An 18,433-nucleotide genomic window follows, 5' to 3' on the forward strand; every position below is an offset into this window, starting at 1 on the left:
GACAACAGACATAAACATTCACTCTTACTACCCAGTCTTCCAAGGAATTTGGCTGTGCAATTTCCAGCCCATGCTGGGATAGTAGATGGGTCTCGTGGAGCTACTGTAACAAATAAATATGTATGTGGGGTTGATGTTTAAACCATTTGCAGGGCATGCAGGTTTGGACAGGAGGGGACTGATGCTGGGTGTACCTACCAGCTTTTCACTAAGATCTAAAGCCTCAGCCACATCCGTTTTCCCTAACTTCTCAGTGGCCATGATGGACCCTGGGCTGGAAAGGCCATTTTGAGGCTGAAATAAAAAGAAAGAAAAAAAACTCTCTTGGCATTCCATTATGATTTTCTACATCCAGAAGAATAACCCAAAGAATAATGGAAGAACTGGAAAGTTACCAAAGAATAATTCGAGAGGGTTGATTTTTTTTTTAACATCTTTATTGGAGTATAACTGCTTTACAATGGTGTGTTAGTTTCTGCTGTATCACGAAGTGAATCAGCTATACATATACATATGTTCCCATATCCCCTGCCTCTCGCGTCTCCCTCCCACCCTCCCTATCCCACCCCTCTAGGTAGACACACAGCACCGGGCTGCTCTCCCTGCGCGATGCAGCTGCTTCCCACTAGCTATCCATTTTACCTTTGGTAGCGTGTGTGTGTATATATGTCCATGCCAAGAGAGTTGGTTTTAAATCCAGTCTGACTCTGTGAACTGCTTTCTTTATGACTGTGTTCCTACCCCTTCAGAGCACGACTGCCTTTGAAATGATGCATCGCTTGTGCCATTCTTTGGCCACTGTCTCGTCTGTCTTCCCTTTAGGCCAGTGGTTCTCAACCAGGGGTGACTCTGTCCACCCCTCCAGGACATTTAGCAATGCCTGGACACATTTGTGGTTGTCATAATTGCTGCTGGCGTCTAGTGGGTAGAGGACAAGGATGCTGCTAAACACCCCACGATACATAGGGCAGTCTCCCAAACAAACAGTTACCTGGCTCAAAAAATCAGTACCGCCGATGTGGAGAAGACAAGCTCCAGAGAAATGGGGACCGTGTTGCCTTTGCTCACTATCCCCCTCCTTGCGCCCAGCATGGCACCTGGCACCGAGTGGTGCATAGTGGGCATGTTTGTTGAATGAACGAATGAAGGTTAAGTAGAAAATAGCCTCCCTCCTTTTTATTAAAGGAATCTCATTTCTATGCAGCGGAAACCATACCCTCACAAAATTTGGCCAAACCTTCTCCTAGCTCTGGAACCTGGTGGGTGGGCGTCACTTCAGACCCTTTCCAGAGCCAGTGCAGATAGTATTTGCAGCTGCATCTCCCTAAGACCCCAACCAGCCAGCTGGCTGCTGGAAGCCCAACTGACTGCATGAAAAGGCCACCAGACTGAATAGGGGGCCTGATCTGAACGACTACAAACAACCATAATAAGCCTCCTTAAAAAATAAATTGGCTTTTAATGCTTGCCATGAGCATCTCTTAGCCCTAGCATGTGTTGGCACTACCCTGAAAACCTCTGAGATTAAAAAAAAAAAACTACAAAAATAAAAAGGCCCCCAAAGTGACTGTGATAGATAAGAGTGGACATATTTGTCTATGTATCTGTGGAGATGAGAATAAAAGAGGGCATCTGAAGATGACAATAAACCGGGCAGATCTGCTGCAAAAAGAACCTGCGATGCTGCTCAGTGGCTTCAGCTACCCTCAGCTGCATCCTCTGTACCTCTCCAGATTCCCCCTCTTTTCCTGAGGGGAGGGTCACTAAGGAAGAGCCTGGGCTACAGGATCCAATCACACAGTCCCCACCCGGTCTCTGCAGGCTAGCAGACAGACCACCAGGGACACACCCATGGCTTCTTCAATCATTATTCTGTGACCTTGGGTGAGGTACCTGACCTCCTGAAGCCTTAATTTTTCTTATCTGTTAAATGGGGACGATAATAGTAACTATGACACAAGGCTGCTACCATGGCTAAGTGAGATGAGGCATGTAGCCGGCTGAGCTCCACGCCTGGCACACAGTAAGCAGTTAACAGATGTCAGCTATTCTTCCTCCTGCTCTTTCGTTTAATTACTGCCAACCTTGGAGGCTTGAGAGTTGGGAGGTTTCCTGCTCTGTGGTGTCAGTGGTGGGATGAGGGCTTGTTGCCGAGGAGAAGGTAAATCTTGGAAGCAGCAGCATCAGGATGTGAGATCCAGCTGAGCTCCCCACCTGGAGATGGTCCCTCTACTCCCAACCTCAGAGAAGGAAGGTTCAAGTTTATCAGGAAAACCAACAAGTTTCTGAAGACTCACATCTCTAGACGTGTGAGCAAATGTCTAGAAAAACGGTAGGAGAAAATGCTGGTACAGATAGGATGGCTTTATTATTTTTTCCAAAAGCTGGTTTAGACCAGCTGCCGCAGCAAGCCACACCCAGCAGGTCCTGTGATTAATGCTGACCTGAGCTGTCCATTGTCATGTGTCAATCAAACACGCGATCGAGCATCCATTTAGGATACAGGGCACCTCCAACCTAACAATCAAATGACTTCTGAAAATCCTGGCAAATACAAACTATGCTCCCTAAGAAAGGAAGCTTTTCTTGGATAATACTGTTTAATAATAATAGCTATCATCTATTAAAGTGCTCGCTATGGGCTAGGCACTGGGATAAGCACTTTACATAATTATCTCCCGTAATTTTTCCATCATCATTTTACAGCCGGGAAATGAAGTCCCAGAAAGGTTAGGAGCCTGCCCAAGGTCACAGAGCTTGCAGAGCTGGGATTAGGACACAGATCTCTGATTCTAGAACTTGTGTCTTCTTAATCATCATGGCTCCCTTCTGCTGCCCTTTATGCGTTCATGTTTTTCCGTTTATAGCAAAAAGCAAATATTAGGCAAGCTCGGGACATAATGTTGTACATTAGCTTGTTGAATATTGTCTGCAGAATATAACATGTGATGTGAAAAGGAGGGCCCAGAGGTTGACCTGGCCAACATCAGTGCAATGCTACGCCATGCTGTACATGATGGGAAGCCGCCTTTCTATTCAAACATTGGACCGCTGGTACGGCCAGGCACCGACCAGTCCATACAGGTGCTAGCCCATCAGGGAGGACCTGGCCTCGAACCAATGATGTATCCAGTGGTGCCAGGACACACGGCTAGTGTCTGTCCTCATGCCCACCCTCTCCACGTGTCAGTCAGTGCAGAGACAAATTTTCTTTGGTTACCGCTCGGATCTCTACTCTTGAAAAAGTTGGCAAGTCAGGTTTTACATCCCATATTTTCTGAACATTTTTTTTCATCCCGAGGGTCTTTAAGTCTAGAAATGATCCATCCATGTGGTCTTTATGATCTATAAAAGAAATAATTTACACTCAAAAGAAAGGCTCAGGAAGAAGTTACTGCATGTAAAAATCACAGCTGCTATTTACTGGACACTTACCACAGGCCAGTACTAATTACCTCACCATCCTCCCTTGGCAGGTGAGGAATCAAGGCCCAGAGAGGTGAAATGACTTGTCCAAGGCCACACAGCTAATATGAGTGTGCAGCCTCACAGGGCTGAGGCACTGCGGGTGAACCTTTGGCCACAGGTATGAGGATGGACTTGAACCCAGGATTCTGTGTCCTAGCCCAGTGCTCTACCCAGCAGCAAGCTTGGTTTCTTGAAAGCCCTATTCCCTCTACACAGGGTATTTATCCTGGGAAGTTCCCCAAGGTTGGTCCTTGCACAGCATCAGTCTATGAAAAAGTTTCCACTGGGCCACAGTGAAATCAGAAAAAGAAGGACAAGGTTGTGAGTTTTTCATGAAATCCTGTTTATTTAATATCAAGGCCTGCTCTTGACTCTGAGATCATGTCTGCCCAATTTTTTTTTTCCTGCCCATCTTTTTTTTTTTTTTTATAACTATGTCCTTTTAGTTATGAAATGATGGGGATAGAAGATGGTGGTCCTGGCAAATTGGTCAGTCCCCAAAGTGAACCCTCAAGTCTGGGGCCCACGGCTCTCAGCACAGAGCGGGTGACTAGGAAGGAGGAAACTTACTTGACGAGCTGGCCTTCTCAAGTTCTTTAATTCGCGCACGAAGCTCAGATAAGGCCTTTTTCTGACGCTGAATGACTTCCTCATGTCGGGACCCTTTGCACTTGGCCCCTAGATCACCGAAGGACTGCTCCTGTGGCCAGAATGGTGAGGACAGCAGCTTTATCAGGGATCAGAATCTCCCTCTCTTGTATTTGAAGAAACATGAACAAATCATGGATTAGCAGAAACCCCGTCACCTACTTAGTACCTTGGAAAGTATCATTAAGGGGCTTCAGCAGAGAAGGAATTTAAAAATTTCATTTCAAATACAAAGTCACATCTAGGAAGATTTCCAACTTTCCTACCTACTTAGCATCACTATAAATAAGAGATCCCCTCTATGTTCCATCCCCATGTTTTATTTCTCTTTTTCTTCTAATATTCTTCTAAGCTTGGGTTTCTACTTGTTGTCATTCTGGTCTCATCTCTGAATAATCACATCAAATTCGCTCCTGGAGGGGCATTTTTTATTTTTGCCTGCACCGTGCGGCATGCGGGATCTTAGTTCCCTGAGCGGAGATCGAAACCGCGCCCCCTGCAGCGGAAGCGCAGAGTCTTAACCACTGGACTGCCAGGGAAGTCCCTGGAGGGGCATTTTTTAGGTAAGAACATGTGATATTTTCTTCTTAGCTGGTAATAAGGATAGTGGTTTAATATCTGCTCGAGGGAATTTGATGGGCGGACTCCTGGCTGGTCTGCAGAAAGGAAAACACTCCTCTGAGACTCCTGGACTCTCTGGAACAGTGTGGTTCAACAGAACTTTCTGCAACAATGGAAGTATTCTCTATCTGCACCCTCCAATATGGTAGTCACTAGCCATGTCGCTAGAGTTGGGTTTACAAAGGGCACAGACAAGGAAAAGTCTTCCTCATCTCTTAAGGGTCATGCACATATTCTCCCCTTTGAGAACAGGAAGAATGCGGGTTTCTTCCTCCAGAAAAATTCACGTACAAAAATTTGCAGACAACTTCTGGAGCTTCAGGGACCCCCTGAAGCCCTGTCGTAGACTCCAAATTAAACAACACTTCCCTAGGGTAAGTGATTCATTCATCCACTCATTCATTCATACCACAAAGGTTTATTGAGCAGGTCTATGTGCCATGCCTTGTGCTAGGCTCTGGGAACTTAGCAGTGACTAAAACTGGTAAAATCCCTGTTATCATAGATTCTGCATCCTAGTGTGAGCAGACAGACAATACATAAGATAATCATGGAAAATAGATGGTGGACAGTGATAGATATTAAAGAAAGAAACTGGAAATGGGATGGTGTGTTGGGGAATGGTCTTCAGATGTAAGTACTGTGGCTAGGGAAGGTCCCAGTCAAAATGGCGAGAAAGGGAAGAAACTGACAACTTGTTTTATCACAATCTTATGACAATTTTGGTTCAGAGAGACAGTGCTCACCAGATACTGTTTAGGCACTAGGGAGAGATCGGGGAACCAGGCAGAAAGCTCTGCTGCTGGGGGCTCATTGCTATGGGGCAGAGACACCAAACAAGTAGAAAGACATGTTCAAATTCCAGAAAGTGATAAATGCTACCAGGAAAACAAAGCAGAGAAGAGGGAAAGGGACGTTTATTTGCTCTTCCTTCCTTGATTCATCAAATGCTTATTGAAGGCCCATGTGACATGTGCCAGGCCCCATGCTGGCCACGATGGGCACAAGGCTCGTGGCCTCACTCGGGGAGCCCAGCAGGGCCGTCTGAGGTCCTCCTGGGGCCACACTTCTCACCCCACGTCCCCACCACTCACTCCTTCATTTCATTCAGGCTCTGCTCCTGGTCTCCTCCTGGGAGGCCCCCTCCCACACGCTACTCTACCCCGAATCCTGCTGTATCTTTCCTCGGAGCGTTCACTCCCGCTGGACATTTTGTTCGACGTTGACTTGTTTATTGCCTGTGTCTCTCCTTTTCCAGAATGTGGGCTCTGTGAGAGCAGAGTTTGTCTCCGTTGTAGACTGTGCTATTCCCAGGGCCCAGCCTTATTCCCCGGGCATAGCAGGGGCTCAAGAAATACGGAGCCGGAAGGGGTCTGCCCCAGTGTTCCTGCTGGGACCAGGGCTCAGTCCCTGAGAGAAGGGGGCACTCTACCCCCGGCTGCACTTAGTAGGACCTCGATGGAGCCCGACTCTGGCTACAGCCAGCTTACTTCCCAGGCTCTTTCTACACTGGCCTCCCTCTCTTTGAGGGTGTGTGTTTGCCTTGGGAGTAAACACCAGGAATGTGTGTGTGTGTGTGTGTGTGTGTGTGTGTGTGTGTGTGTGAGCACATGCTGGAGGCTGGAGAGGAGGAGGTGGGCAGGGGTGACCGGCCTTGGGGGTGGGGCAGCCGCAGTAGCCGGGCTTGGTGACAGCCCTTCCTCTGCCTGCAGAGCTCGCCTGAGCCCGATGTGACCCTTACTCATGGCTCTTCTGGGAATTTGTTTATTTAGGGAAGATGGAGATTCTTTCTCATACAATGCTTAAGCCCTCTGACCCACTCTGGTTTAGAAAGCAGGAAGTAGCCTGAGTGTGGAAAGCCGTTCTGAGAAATAAAAAATCCTTTTTACTTTTATCTTGCAGCCTCCCTCCCCCATCTTCCTCAACTAACCCCTCCTCGTCACAGAAACTAAAAATCACAGGCCTCTGGTCAACAGTCCTTTCCAGCAAACACGTGCAGAGTCGCAGGGGGTCTGGTGTGAGCAGGGACCCTGAGCATCCTCCCCTGAGCGCAGCACAGGGCCTGGCATACAGCAGGTGCTCAATAGTTGTTGAACGTGTGAATGAATATGTGCCGGGTCCTGCACGAAGAGCTTGGATTCCGACAGGAGTGAGACCTGCTTCCGGCCCCGTGGAGCTCACAGCTGCGGAACCCGCTGCAGCCCCATCGCCAGGTGGCCCTAGTAACGAGGAGACACCTCTGCTAAAGTTCTCTGGATGGTGATTGTTGCCAGGGCCGGAGGGCTGAGCCCTTTCCTTCACGCTGCGGGCGGCCCTGGCTCACTGCTCTTTGGCAGGGGAAAGGCATCTTTGTGAAGGCAGGAAGGCAAGCTGACACATTTGGCCCTGTCTCCAAGTGAAAGTCCAAAGCCCATTACTGAAACGCTCTGCTCTCTAGTTTCACAAAGCAAAGGAGATCCTTGGACTCCAGGAAACCCGGGGCCTCGAGGAAGCGCCATACCCATAGTCAGCCGCCCACGTACAATGGGGAGCATCACAGCCCCTGCCACGGGGACAGATGTGAGCGCCACCATTGAGGACTGCGTGGTGAAGGCTGTTCTCGCTCTAAGACATGATCCCTGTGTGCTGCGCCGCTGGGACTTCCAGGCATGCAAAGGCCTCTGGGCAGAGGTTGCCAAGAGTCAGCCATGGAGTGTAAGTGGCATGGCTCTTTGGGAAGGCAGTTTGGCCATACCAAGCACAGTTCAGGCTGTCCTCTGGACATCTCGGAATCACATCTAGGAATTTGTTCTACATACTTACAAGGATATTAACTACAGCAACGTGTGGAAGTAGAAACAAATGTCCATCAATACAGGACTGGCTGGATAAAAGGGACATGATGGAATTCATTGCTGCCATTTAAAAGAATGAGGTAGATCTTTACATGCTTACTTGACAATATGCCCATTAAATAGTCTTATGTGAGAAAAAAATAGTTGCAGAATATATGTGGCTTGATACCATGTTTTGAAAAATGCCCTATTAAATAAATATATGTATATGTAAGTTTGCACGTGTTTGTGTGTATAAATTCATTTCTCAACAACCCCATGGGGGGGTGGTGACTGGTATTACTCCCACTTCCCAGATGAGGGAATTGGTACTCAGGTGCATCCTTGAGGTCACACGGTTTCTGAGTGGAGGAGTCAAGACTGGAATCGAATCCAAGCCTGACCTTCAACCACTGCACAGTCCTGACTGTACAAGCACGTGGTGGTCTCTGTGAGGAAAAGGTCTGATGGCACACGTCCACATAAGCAAGTAATATTTTTGGAACTTAAAATGAAGATGTTTACAAAAGCAAAGAAAGGGGCTTCCCTGGTGGCTCAGTGGTTAAGAATCCGCCTGCCAATGCAGGGGACACGGGTTTGATCCCTGGTCCGAGAAGATCCCACATGCCGTGGAGCAACTAAGCCCGTGCGCCACAGCTACTGGACCTGCAGTCTAGAGCCTGCGAGCCACAGCTACTGAGCCTGCGTGCCGCAACTACTGAAACCCGTGCGCCTAGAGCCCGTGCTCCGCGACAAGAGAAGCTACAGCAATGAGAAGCCTGTGCACCACAACGAAGAGGAGCCCCCATTCGCCGCAACTAGAGAAAGCCCACCTGCAGCAGCGAAGACCCAACACAGCCACACACACACACACACACACACACACACACACACACACACACACACACAATAATAATAATAAAAGTTCTCCTAGATCCCAAACTGCCCTCCTTCCCACCTATATTCCTCCTGAAACATATTTCTGCCTCAGGGCCTTTGTAGTGGCAATTACCCTGCCTGGACCGCCCTTCCCCAGCTGTGCCTTCTCTTTCAAACTCGAACCTCACATCACCCTGTTAAAAAAAAAGCAAAAAAAAAAAAAAAGCACAAAGAAAGCCACTGCTGGGCTCTTTCTTAGCTTGTCTTTCTAGCTGCCCAGGGACAGGGCAGGCACTCACTTCCTGGCTGCTCAAGAAAATATCGGTGTGGATTGGTTCTATCTGCACCGAGATGTCACACATCTGGGTTGTGTTCCTGGGCTTCTGTTCCTTCTCCTTGTGCAGCTGGAGTCTGTGTTTCTCTTGGGAGGCCCTAGGGCAGAGAAGATGAGACACTGGGCAGCAGAGTCGTTGGCAGCATGAATTCCGGGAACCGTGAATTACCTTTGTACCCACGAACAGAATTGGAAAAGGGACTCCCATTCTTACAGGGAACCAAAATCTTTGAGCCTTCAAGTCTACTGCCCGAAGATTTCTAGGGAAATGAGCTTCGGGGGACTTAAGGCTATAGTGACCAGACAGGCAGGCCCCTACCCATCCTTGCTTCCTGCATTGGGTCTGCGAGACACCTGCTGTGACATTCATGGGGGGTATTTACTGTGTGTCTGCTGTTTCTAACACTTATTATTTGTCAACCCTTCTGTTTCTCATAGAAGTCCCATGAGGTGGGGACTCTGCTTGCCCCGTTTTACAGACAAGGAGAGAGACATATAGCAATTTGCCTGTGGTCGTGGAGCTTGTAGGTGAAGGCGCCTGGCCTCGAATCCATGTAGCCTGGGTCTGGAGCCTATTCTTTTAACCACTATGTGAATCTGCCTTGGCCATGAACCACGGAGCACATGAAGCTACAGAGTATACATGAGATATCAATTCTACGCAAACTTCCTTGGGAAAAACATTAATCTTATGTCAAAATATGGATACACTATAGATGGAAATGCAAACTCACATGTATTTTTTTTTTTTTTTTCACATGTATTTTTGAGACGAATCCGTGGGACAACAACAATATATTTAGTTTAAGCTGACCTCTGACACCTCCAGTCTATACCTTTGTACAGTCAATATTTACTACGTTCCTTTATATGCCAGGCACCGTGTGAATGCTGGGGAGTCAATAGAGTCTACACAGGGGTTCTCATGGGGAAGGCAGACAATCAGCAGGTGGGAGCAGCCTGGCTGTGTGAGAAGGGTTTGCTCAAGTGGCACGAAGGAGCTGATGGACCCCAGGCAGAGCAGGAGCCCTTGGCTATGTTTCGTGATGGCGAATGATGGAGGGCTTCCTGGAGGAAGTGGCATTTAAGCTGAGATTCATCTGGAATATTGGGCAGGAATGTCTAGATGCACAGAACTGAGCAAAGCTTTGTTTTAAATGATGAGGTTGTAAAGCAATGAAATGTACGTCATTCATTCATCTACTCATTCATTCAACTCTTCAACCAGCGTTGACTGAGCACTGCCCCCTCCTCGCCCCCTGCTCTGCCTCTCTGTGCCAGGCTCCCTGGGCACTTGGGTGTGCCTGGGCTCCACACACCCGCCGTGCAGACCTTCCTACCCACCTGAGTGCCCGCTTGAGGGCCTCTAGCTCCTTGTCCTTCTTCTCCAGCAGGCTGCTCATCTGTGCCGTCTTTTCCTTGAGCACAATCAGCTCGCTGCTTTGTTGCTGGACCAGCGCCACATTCCGCTCCAGCTCCATCTTCTGCTTCTCGTTAAGCTCCCCTGGGAGTGATGTGGAAGCTGGTTAGGGGGTCTCCCGCCCCAGGTCTCTGCGAGCGCCACAGCAGCTCTGCCAGGCCTCTAAGAGCCATGAGGCGGTCCACCCTCCAGGGATGCTCTGGGGGCTTCAGTAACGGCCAGGAGGTCTGCGTGCGTCTTCCCCCCCAAAACAGCAAAACGGCATTACCTTTCAGTGAGTGCTGGCGCCATGAGGCAGCCCGCGAGGCGCCTGCCCGGCCCCAGCTGTCAGGACCTGTGAGCCTGTGGCATATTCTAGGGCACCTTCGGCTGCCTGCTCTGCATGTTTCCTACGGCGTTCTGAGGCCTCTGGAGACTGCTCATGAGCCTGCCAGAGGCAACAGCCTCCAACCACGGACTGGTGGAGACAGGCTGGGGTACGCAGCCCAGCTCCCTCCCCCCCCAGGTGGCACCCCTGCGACCACACTGCAGTAGTAACCTCGGTCCCCCACTGTGCCCACTGACCGGCCAGCACAGCCGTTATCTGCTTTCTTCCCCCTCCTGTCTTACTTCACTTCCACTGCTGTCTTCCCTGGGATCATCTCTCAAATAAACCACCTGCAGTGGAATTCTGGTCTTGGGGGTCTTCTTGTGGGAAAATCCAAAGTAAGACACCTACACTGGGATTTCCCTGGCGGTCCAGCCGTTAAGACTCTGCGCTTCCAGCGCAGAGGGCGAGGGTCTGATCCCTGGTCGGGGAACTAAGATCCCACATGTCGCAGGGCCAGAAAAAAGACACCAACACTGCCTTGAGTCTTCAAAGCAACGCTACAAGGCAGTTCCTAGTAACACCCTCATGTCACAGGTGCAGAAACTGAGGTTCACAGAGGTCAGGGGACTTGCCTAAAGTTGCTCAACTGAGAAACAGCAGATCCAGAACCGGGTCCAGCGCCTCCCCATTCTAGAACTGGACACTGTAGCCTCTCTCCCACGTGTTCTCATAACTTGGTATGGAAAAATCACTCTTTGAGAAATCCTGCCATAAAAGCCTTGGGGGCATCAGCTGGTCCAGACACAGGAGCAAACACCACTGAAGGTCTGGGGTGCACGGATTTGAGATGGGGACGAGAGGAGTGCTCCTCACCCTCCCTCCACCTCCCCAAACCTAGCTACACCCCCCGACTCCTGCCCTTTGGCTGGATGGAAGCTAGGGATGGGAAAAGAAGACAGCTCTAAGAAGCAAGAAGAAGAGAGGCAAAAATAAAAGTCTGGGGAGAAGAAGGGTCAAGTAGGAATATTCAGTCAGACTTGTGTCCGTCCAGAAGAGAGCAGACCTCGCAGCTATTTCGCCCCTAGTCTAGTGGTCTCTGACGTCCAAATCAACCCCGGGAGGCAGACGTGCTGCAGGTGTTTTTGCATCAGAAGAAGGAGAGGCCCGGGAGACACCTTCCTTGAGTTCCCTAAGCTGTTGGGTGCTAGGACTTGTGCCGGCTGGCCTGCCCAGGGGCGCCCACGGTTGACCCCCAAGCCTTTGCCCCCAGAGACAAATCCTCTGTGGTCATCAGAAATTGTCTCCGAAAAAGAAAGTTGCCTTTCCACACAGAGGTCCAGAGCCATCTGAGAATGTTCCCTGTAGCCCCATGTCAAAAGGAATCAGTTCAATACCCAGGATACAGCTCTTGCTGACCCTGAGCTAAAAGTACTGTGACGGCCCAGGAAGTCAGGTTGAGTGGGAGTTTGAATGCCCAGCTTTCCAACCCTTCAGACACGTTTCTTTCCTGTCTTGAAGTGGGTCAGGAAATCAAGGGACATGGGCAACTGTACACACCTCTCAAATCTGACATTCGGCTATGGGCTTCAGTGAGGCTATGGGCTTCAGTGAGGTTCTTCCTTAACCTCATGATCTCCTGCTGAGACAGGATTTCCTTCTGAGCAGTCAATAAGTCCTCTCTGAAATTCACAGAAACAGACCAAGTCAGTTCAACTCAATCTCCCTGGTGTCTTGAGTGCCTGGAAGGGGCCAAGTACAAAGGCAAAGTGATCCCCAATCAACGATGGTCCATGGGATGCCTGTCCCAGCAAGGGCGATAAGCACACTCTTTAAAAACTCTCAAAGCAAAAATCCATTTTGATCCACCTGCATTACAAAGAAATACGTGGAGACAGAACAAAGGATCCCGGCCGGGTTCGCCCTGAGGTTGAGATACAACTAGCGTGAAGCTGAAACTATCTTGCCGCTCAAGCGTCTGTCAGCGTGAACCAATGCTCTTGTGGGCTTTTGATCTTTGGTGCAAAGAGGAAGGAAGACTATTTTTTTGTGGGTTCAGGGATTCTTTGAGGACGAGGAAGAGGAGAGAGAAGAGGACGGTATGGCTCCCGTTCTCTCACCAGCTTCTTTTAATTCCTGATGGAGAGACGTGGTGCCACGTGAGTGAGTGGTGCTCATGGGACCCTTTGCAGAAGTGTGGGCCCTGGGGCCCAGAAAATCAAGGGGGACACAGGGAGGGTGGGATGAGGGCAGCTCTTTGGCCCCATGCCCCAGAGGGCAGGACGTCTTTGGCACCATGACGATCAGGGTGGCTGACAGGGAAGCAGTGCTCCGTGGGAAGGGGCCCAGCGTGACAGCGGGAGAGGTGCCTTGAGGGGGGTTATGAGCAAGGGTGAGACACCCCAGCCCTGAGAGACGCGTGCTGTGTGTACGTGTCTGTCTATCTGTCTCCCTCTCTACTCCTTGGCTGTAACTCTTCCAACTTGAGGATGAAACTCTGCCTCGAGGGTGTCCACAGCTAAGGAAGTGGACCAGAGAAGAGTGAGGTGTTGCTGATCCTTCTCCAGGTCGTGGCTACTGCTGTCTTTAGAGAGAGCTCTGTCTACCAGGAGGAGTCAGTTAGGAACTTTTCGGAACATGGAGGCTGAGTATCTGAGTATCTTTGCCCTCTTGAGGTAAAACCCCTGTGACATTAGACTTTGGTAACTGGTATGTGGTGCAGGGCTCAGGCTGGTGGCTTGTCTTTTTTGAGAAACTTTCTGAATCCTTCCTCTGCATCACATTCCTGCCTACTGTTTGTACGCTGCTTGTCAGTGGCTTTCAGGATCTTTCCCATTCATGGATTTTGTTTCTCTGGAAACTGTCAGCTCTTTGTGGCTCCAGGTATGGACTTTTGGGTTGGGAGGGAGCTTCAAGGTCGTTTAGTCCAACCTCTTAACTTTTAACCATCTGCAGGACCCACTCAACCAAGTGGTGTTTGAAACCCGCTTATAATACCCAGGAATGCACTTGCCTCGAGCAGGTACTTGGAAAAAGTAGCCAATCATAGCATTAGCTGGCATTCATGTACCTCATCTCACCAGCAGGGAAGCTGAGGCACAGGAGGTGACGTGACCTGCCCGGGGCCACACACCTGGAGAGTGTTGAGTTGGAATTTGAACATGATCGAGAAACTACAGGGATCAAAAAACTCAAATGGCAGCAAGAATAGCCCGGACTCAACTCCTTTTTGCAGACTCTGACAACGTGGCCAGAAGCAGGGGTCCGGTCGGGTACTCACATCAGGTGTTCACACACTGCGTCTTTGGCGGAGCTCCCCACCGGAGGTGCTGTCACAGTGTCTTGCTGTGTTTCCCCCTCCTGGGCTGGATCAGAGGGACAGGCCAGCGTCACCACAGTCCTTACACAGCAGATGTCTTCCTTCCCCTTTGCTTATCAACACACCTATGGCTTTCTCAACTTACAAAGCTTCCCTATGCCCCCAGCCCTCTCCACCTAATGGGAACCAACGTGTGTTCTGTGTCACAGGCTGCCGCCTCCCGCCGCACCACGTATGAGCTCGTGAAATCTTCCCAGCTACTCTCTAAGGCAGGGATCACTGACTCCATTGACAGACGAGGAGATGGGCGCAGGAGGGGCGGAGCCTTAACTCCTGGGTCGCACCTCCTGCCCTATTTCCTGCTCTCCGCCCCGACAAGAGTCTCGTCCTGTCCTCACCTCCCACTTACTCCTCAGCCCACGCCTTCCAGTTTCCGCCCTCACCCTCAGTTCACCCACTCATTTATTCATTGGACAGATGCTTAGGGAGCATCTGCTTGATGGCAGGCATGGATCTAAGAGTGGGGTGACAAAGATGTAGTCGCTCTCGGGTCCCAGCTGAAACATCCTCCCTCCGACCTGGACTTGGGCTGGGAGACTGAGTCCCGCCCTGTGCCCGTGCCGTGGTGCCCTGTCCATCCTGGGTCCCCTGTCAGGGCAGTGATTTGGCTAGCTGCCTGGCCTGTCCATTGCTGAACCCCCCAGTGCCTAGAATGAGCTTGGGACATAATAGATGATCAGTTATGCATGTTGAGTGAATGAATCCATGAGGTGAGCCCTGACAGCTTGTCAAGTGGCTTAGACTAGGACCACGGTTCTCAACCAGTGGGGAGTTTACCCTGAAGGGGACGTTTGGCCACGTCTGGAGACATTTTTGGTTGTCGCACTGGGGTGGGGGTTGGGGCTGCTGGCATCCGGTGGGCAGAGGCCGGGGAGGCTGCTCAACACCCTAAGTGCACAGGACGGCCCCCAACCAAGAGTCCTCCAGCCCAAATGACAATACTAGTGCCGAGGATGAGAAACCCTGGCCCGAGGCCTCTACTTCCAGAACTCTTTTCCAAGAGCTCACTGTCTTTAGTTTTACGCATCACCTTGGTCATTCAGGGCGAATAAGTGCTCACAACTCTTGAGTTCTTTCTTCAGCCTCTTTTTTTTTTTTTAAAGGGATAAACCCCAGCTGGTTATAAAGTTGCAAATTGCTGATGGCAGAGAGATGCCTTTGAAAGGCCCCTGCACGGGATGTTTCCACATGGAAAAGATGATTCCCGTTGTGCTGCTCTGACACCCCTAACAGCCCCGGCAGCCTGTGCCCCTCGCTGGCTGACCGGCTCGGCACAAAGGCTGTCCCTGCTCATTGCTGTTACTTCTGTTGAACCTGGGCCTTGAGGGCGCCTAACCTTGCTGTGTAACAAGAAGAAAAGGCCTCCAGACAATAGAGGAGCTTTTAAATGAGGCGCAGACTTTTCTTCTGCATCAGCCTAGGGGGACCCACAGGGTCATCAGAACCTGCCCTGAACACTAAGATTTCCTCGGCGTCTCTCTGGACCAACCTGGGTCATTGTCCTTCAACGTTGCACTCTCTCCTATTTTTTTACGGTGTTCGGTCACTTTCTGGAGTCTTTCTTCAAGACTCACAATCGTCTGGGTGTGCTGTTTGATTTGGTCCTTGTATTCCATGATCTGTTTTTCAAATCCGTGCTTCTGAGATTCCTGTTCTTCTTGGAGGGCCCTTACTGTGAGCTGTTGCAGCTGCATCCGCTCCTCCATCATGATCTGGGAAAACAGACGTGGTTAACATGATCTTGGGAGCTGGATAAGAGGACGATAACAGCAATAACAACATGGGCCCCCTGCACCCACCAGCACCAAGCTCCGCCCCGCCCCAGGACCTTTGCATGTGCTGTTCCCTCTGCACGGTACAATCTTCCCCCAGCTCCTCGCATGGCTGACGCCTCATGTGACAGGCCTCAGCTCCAATGTCACCTCCTCAGAGAGGCCCTCCCTGACTGCCTATCTGAAGGAGACATGACCCTGTTTTATTTCCCCTGAGGCACTTATCACCATCTGAGTGATCTCATGTCTTTATTTCTTGCTCCCACTGGAATGTAAGCTCCATGAGAGCAGAAACTTACCCTTTCTTATTTACCAATATGCCCACAGCATCAGTGTCTAGATCCCTGCCACAGCATCTAGACCCAGATGCTCAGTAAGTGTGGGTTGAATTAATGAGTGAACAATTTTATAAGAGAAAAGTGAATGAATTTGTAGTTCTTAAAAACAAAAATGGGGCTTCCCCGGTGGCGCAGTGGTTGAGAGTCCACCTGCCAATGCAGGGGACACGGGTTCGTGCCCCGGTCCGGGAAGATCCCACATGCCGTGGAGTGGCTGGGCCCGTGAGCCATGGCCGCTGAGCCTGTGCGTCCGGAGCCTGTGCTCCGCAACGGGAGAGGCCACAACAGTGAGAGACCCGCGTACACGCAAAAACAAACAAAAAAACCCAAAAATGATCAGTGGTCCCCTGATGGTGAGTCAGAACTTTTCCCTTGACCGCCCCCCACCTTCCTCCCCTCTCGGGATGACATCATTCTCCTGCTACCTGGATGACGTCATCCTCCTCCTCCTGATTCCCTTAACATGTTGAGCCTCTGATCTTCTCCAGATGTGTAAATTCTCTGCCTGAGACGCTCACACGTGCCTGCTCTCTCAACAATCACTCCCCCAAGGCTGTCTTCCAAATTTTGTTCCCATGTCTTGCTTCTTGCCCCAAATCTATTTTTTTGCCCTGTCAAAAGTTTGGGCAACTTTTGAACTTGGTACCCCACCCTCGTCTCAGTCTGAATTCTTCACCTTCTCCAGAAGACAGCCCCTCTCCCACAAGAGACCCCCCCCCACACACATACAAACCCCAACCCCCATCTTCCCCGCGTCTCCACCGTGTGCCATCAGCCCGCCCGGTGCCCTGGCTCCAAGCTCGCCCGCCTCCTTTGGTTCCTCCCTCTTCTCAGTGCTCCTGTCCTGTCAATCAGTTGTCGAGTCTTGCCATTTTTCTGCTCACTCTCTCCAGAGCGACTCCTTCCTTCCCCTGCTCTGCTGCCCCGAGTGTCCAGGTCCTATGACTCAGGACTACAGCAACAACGTGCCACACCCTGAGCCGGTGTCTCCAAGTCCAGTCCCACTCAGGTTCACTCTGTGCACTTCTGCCAGGTCAATCCTCATCAACTCCTTGTCCACAGACCTGTCTGTTCAATGTATGAAGTACAGGTGGGTGCAATATTGAGCCCTGATGGTGGAGGGCCTTGAAGGCTGAGATGAAATTGGAAAACATTATCTTAACGTCTGAGGAATAGTCACTGATCCCTAAATTCTGGGGCTGCTCAGTGCTTCTGCCTGATCCTGTGAAGACCCTGAATTACAACATCTTAGAAGACCCTGGACAGAGGGTGTCATCATAGCTTCTGTTTACTTTTTATACTAAACTAATGCTTCTCAGCAGAGGGTGATTTTACCCTGCCAGAGACATTTGGCAAAGTTGGAAGACATTTTTGGTCGTCACAACTGGGGGAAGGGTGCCACTGGCATCTCGTGGGTACAGACCAGGGATGCTGCTACACATCCTGTAATGCACAGGACATGAGAAAGAGTTACCCCACCCAGGACATCAACAGTGTAGAGGCTGAGAACCCCTGGTCTAAACCACGCATCCTCATGGCATCGTGATCTCGCACTGAAGGGAAAATTCTCCCATCCCCAGAAGGCACTGACTTACCATTTTCATCTTAGCAGTTTCCAGTTCAGCTAATGTTTCACTTAATTTCGTGGTGAGGCTCTCTGCTTTTAGACTTTCAGCCGTCTTTGTTTTCTGAGTCTTTTCTACCATGGCCAATGCATCATTTAATTTATCATTTAAAATGTCTTCTTTTTGCATTTTTAAATCTATTTCCTAGACAAACAGCAAACATCAAATTAACAGAAATTCAGGTATAAATATCTACCATAGCCTCTCCCTCCCCTGTTTTCAGAGAGGAGGTGACCTCTGTTCTGGTATTGTTCTGTTGATCCTTTTAAAGTCCAAAGTCCATGTTTTCTCTGGAAGGTTCCAATGATTACAGAACTCTTTTTTTATATGCAGCTGAGATCTGTCTACTTGAGATTTCTGGTCTCTGAGCTCAGTTCTGTCACCTGGAGCTCATCGAACAAGTTTTATTTCTCTTTTATGAGACAGCCCTTTAAATATTTGAGGAGGGCTGTCACGTCTCTCCCTAAATCTATTTTCCAGGATAAATGTGCCAAGTTCCTTCACCCCTTCGTCACAGGACCTGCCTCCAGGACACTCCTCCATCTTCCTCTGTGGCTTCGGCCCTGGGGTGACCTCCCCTCGTCCCGTGGGGCCCCGGCAAGATTAGACTCTGGTCGCCATGTCCTCAACACCTTCTCCCTCCTCCCGGGACCCATTCTTCCGATCTTTGTCGAAATTCTACTCTCCTCCTTGGGTCCATTCTCCAACACTGTGGAATGTGGGCTTCGTGACAGGCGCCGTGCTGGGGCTGGACGCACTTTATTTATTTATTTGACTTCATTCTTTAGAGCAGTTTTAGGTTCACAGTAAAACTGAGCAGAAAGTACAG

General features: G+C 50.1%; 1 protein-coding gene across 1 annotated transcript in view; it reads right to left on the reverse strand.

The window, feature by feature from the left end:
• Positions 1-18,433, reverse strand: part of FHAD1 (forkhead associated phosphopeptide binding domain 1) — a 133,766-nt gene that overhangs the window by 12,885 nt on the left and 102,448 nt on the right. Inside the window, exons 18-26 of the mRNA XM_024749888.1 lie at positions 17,575-17,748; positions 15,359-15,581; positions 13,771-13,855; positions 12,051-12,172; positions 10,108-10,267; positions 8,729-8,861; positions 4,039-4,168; positions 3,221-3,345; positions 199-294 (exon numbers count right to left, since the gene is read on the reverse strand). Coding sequence (XP_024605656.1) covers positions 199-294; positions 3,221-3,345; positions 4,039-4,168; positions 8,729-8,861; positions 10,108-10,267; positions 12,051-12,172; positions 13,771-13,855; positions 15,359-15,581; positions 17,575-17,748 — 1,248 coding nt within the window. The remainder of the gene's footprint in view (positions 1-198; positions 295-3,220; positions 3,346-4,038; positions 4,169-8,728; positions 8,862-10,107; positions 10,268-12,050; positions 12,173-13,770; positions 13,856-15,358; positions 15,582-17,574; positions 17,749-18,433) is intronic.

This window comes from Neophocaena asiaeorientalis, unplaced genomic scaffold (genome assembly GCF_003031525.2).
Source record: "Neophocaena asiaeorientalis asiaeorientalis breed wild unplaced genomic scaffold, Neophocaena_asiaeorientalis_V1.1 scaffold275, whole genome shotgun sequence".
NCBI lineage: Eukaryota > Metazoa > Chordata > Mammalia > Artiodactyla > Phocoenidae > Neophocaena > Neophocaena asiaeorientalis.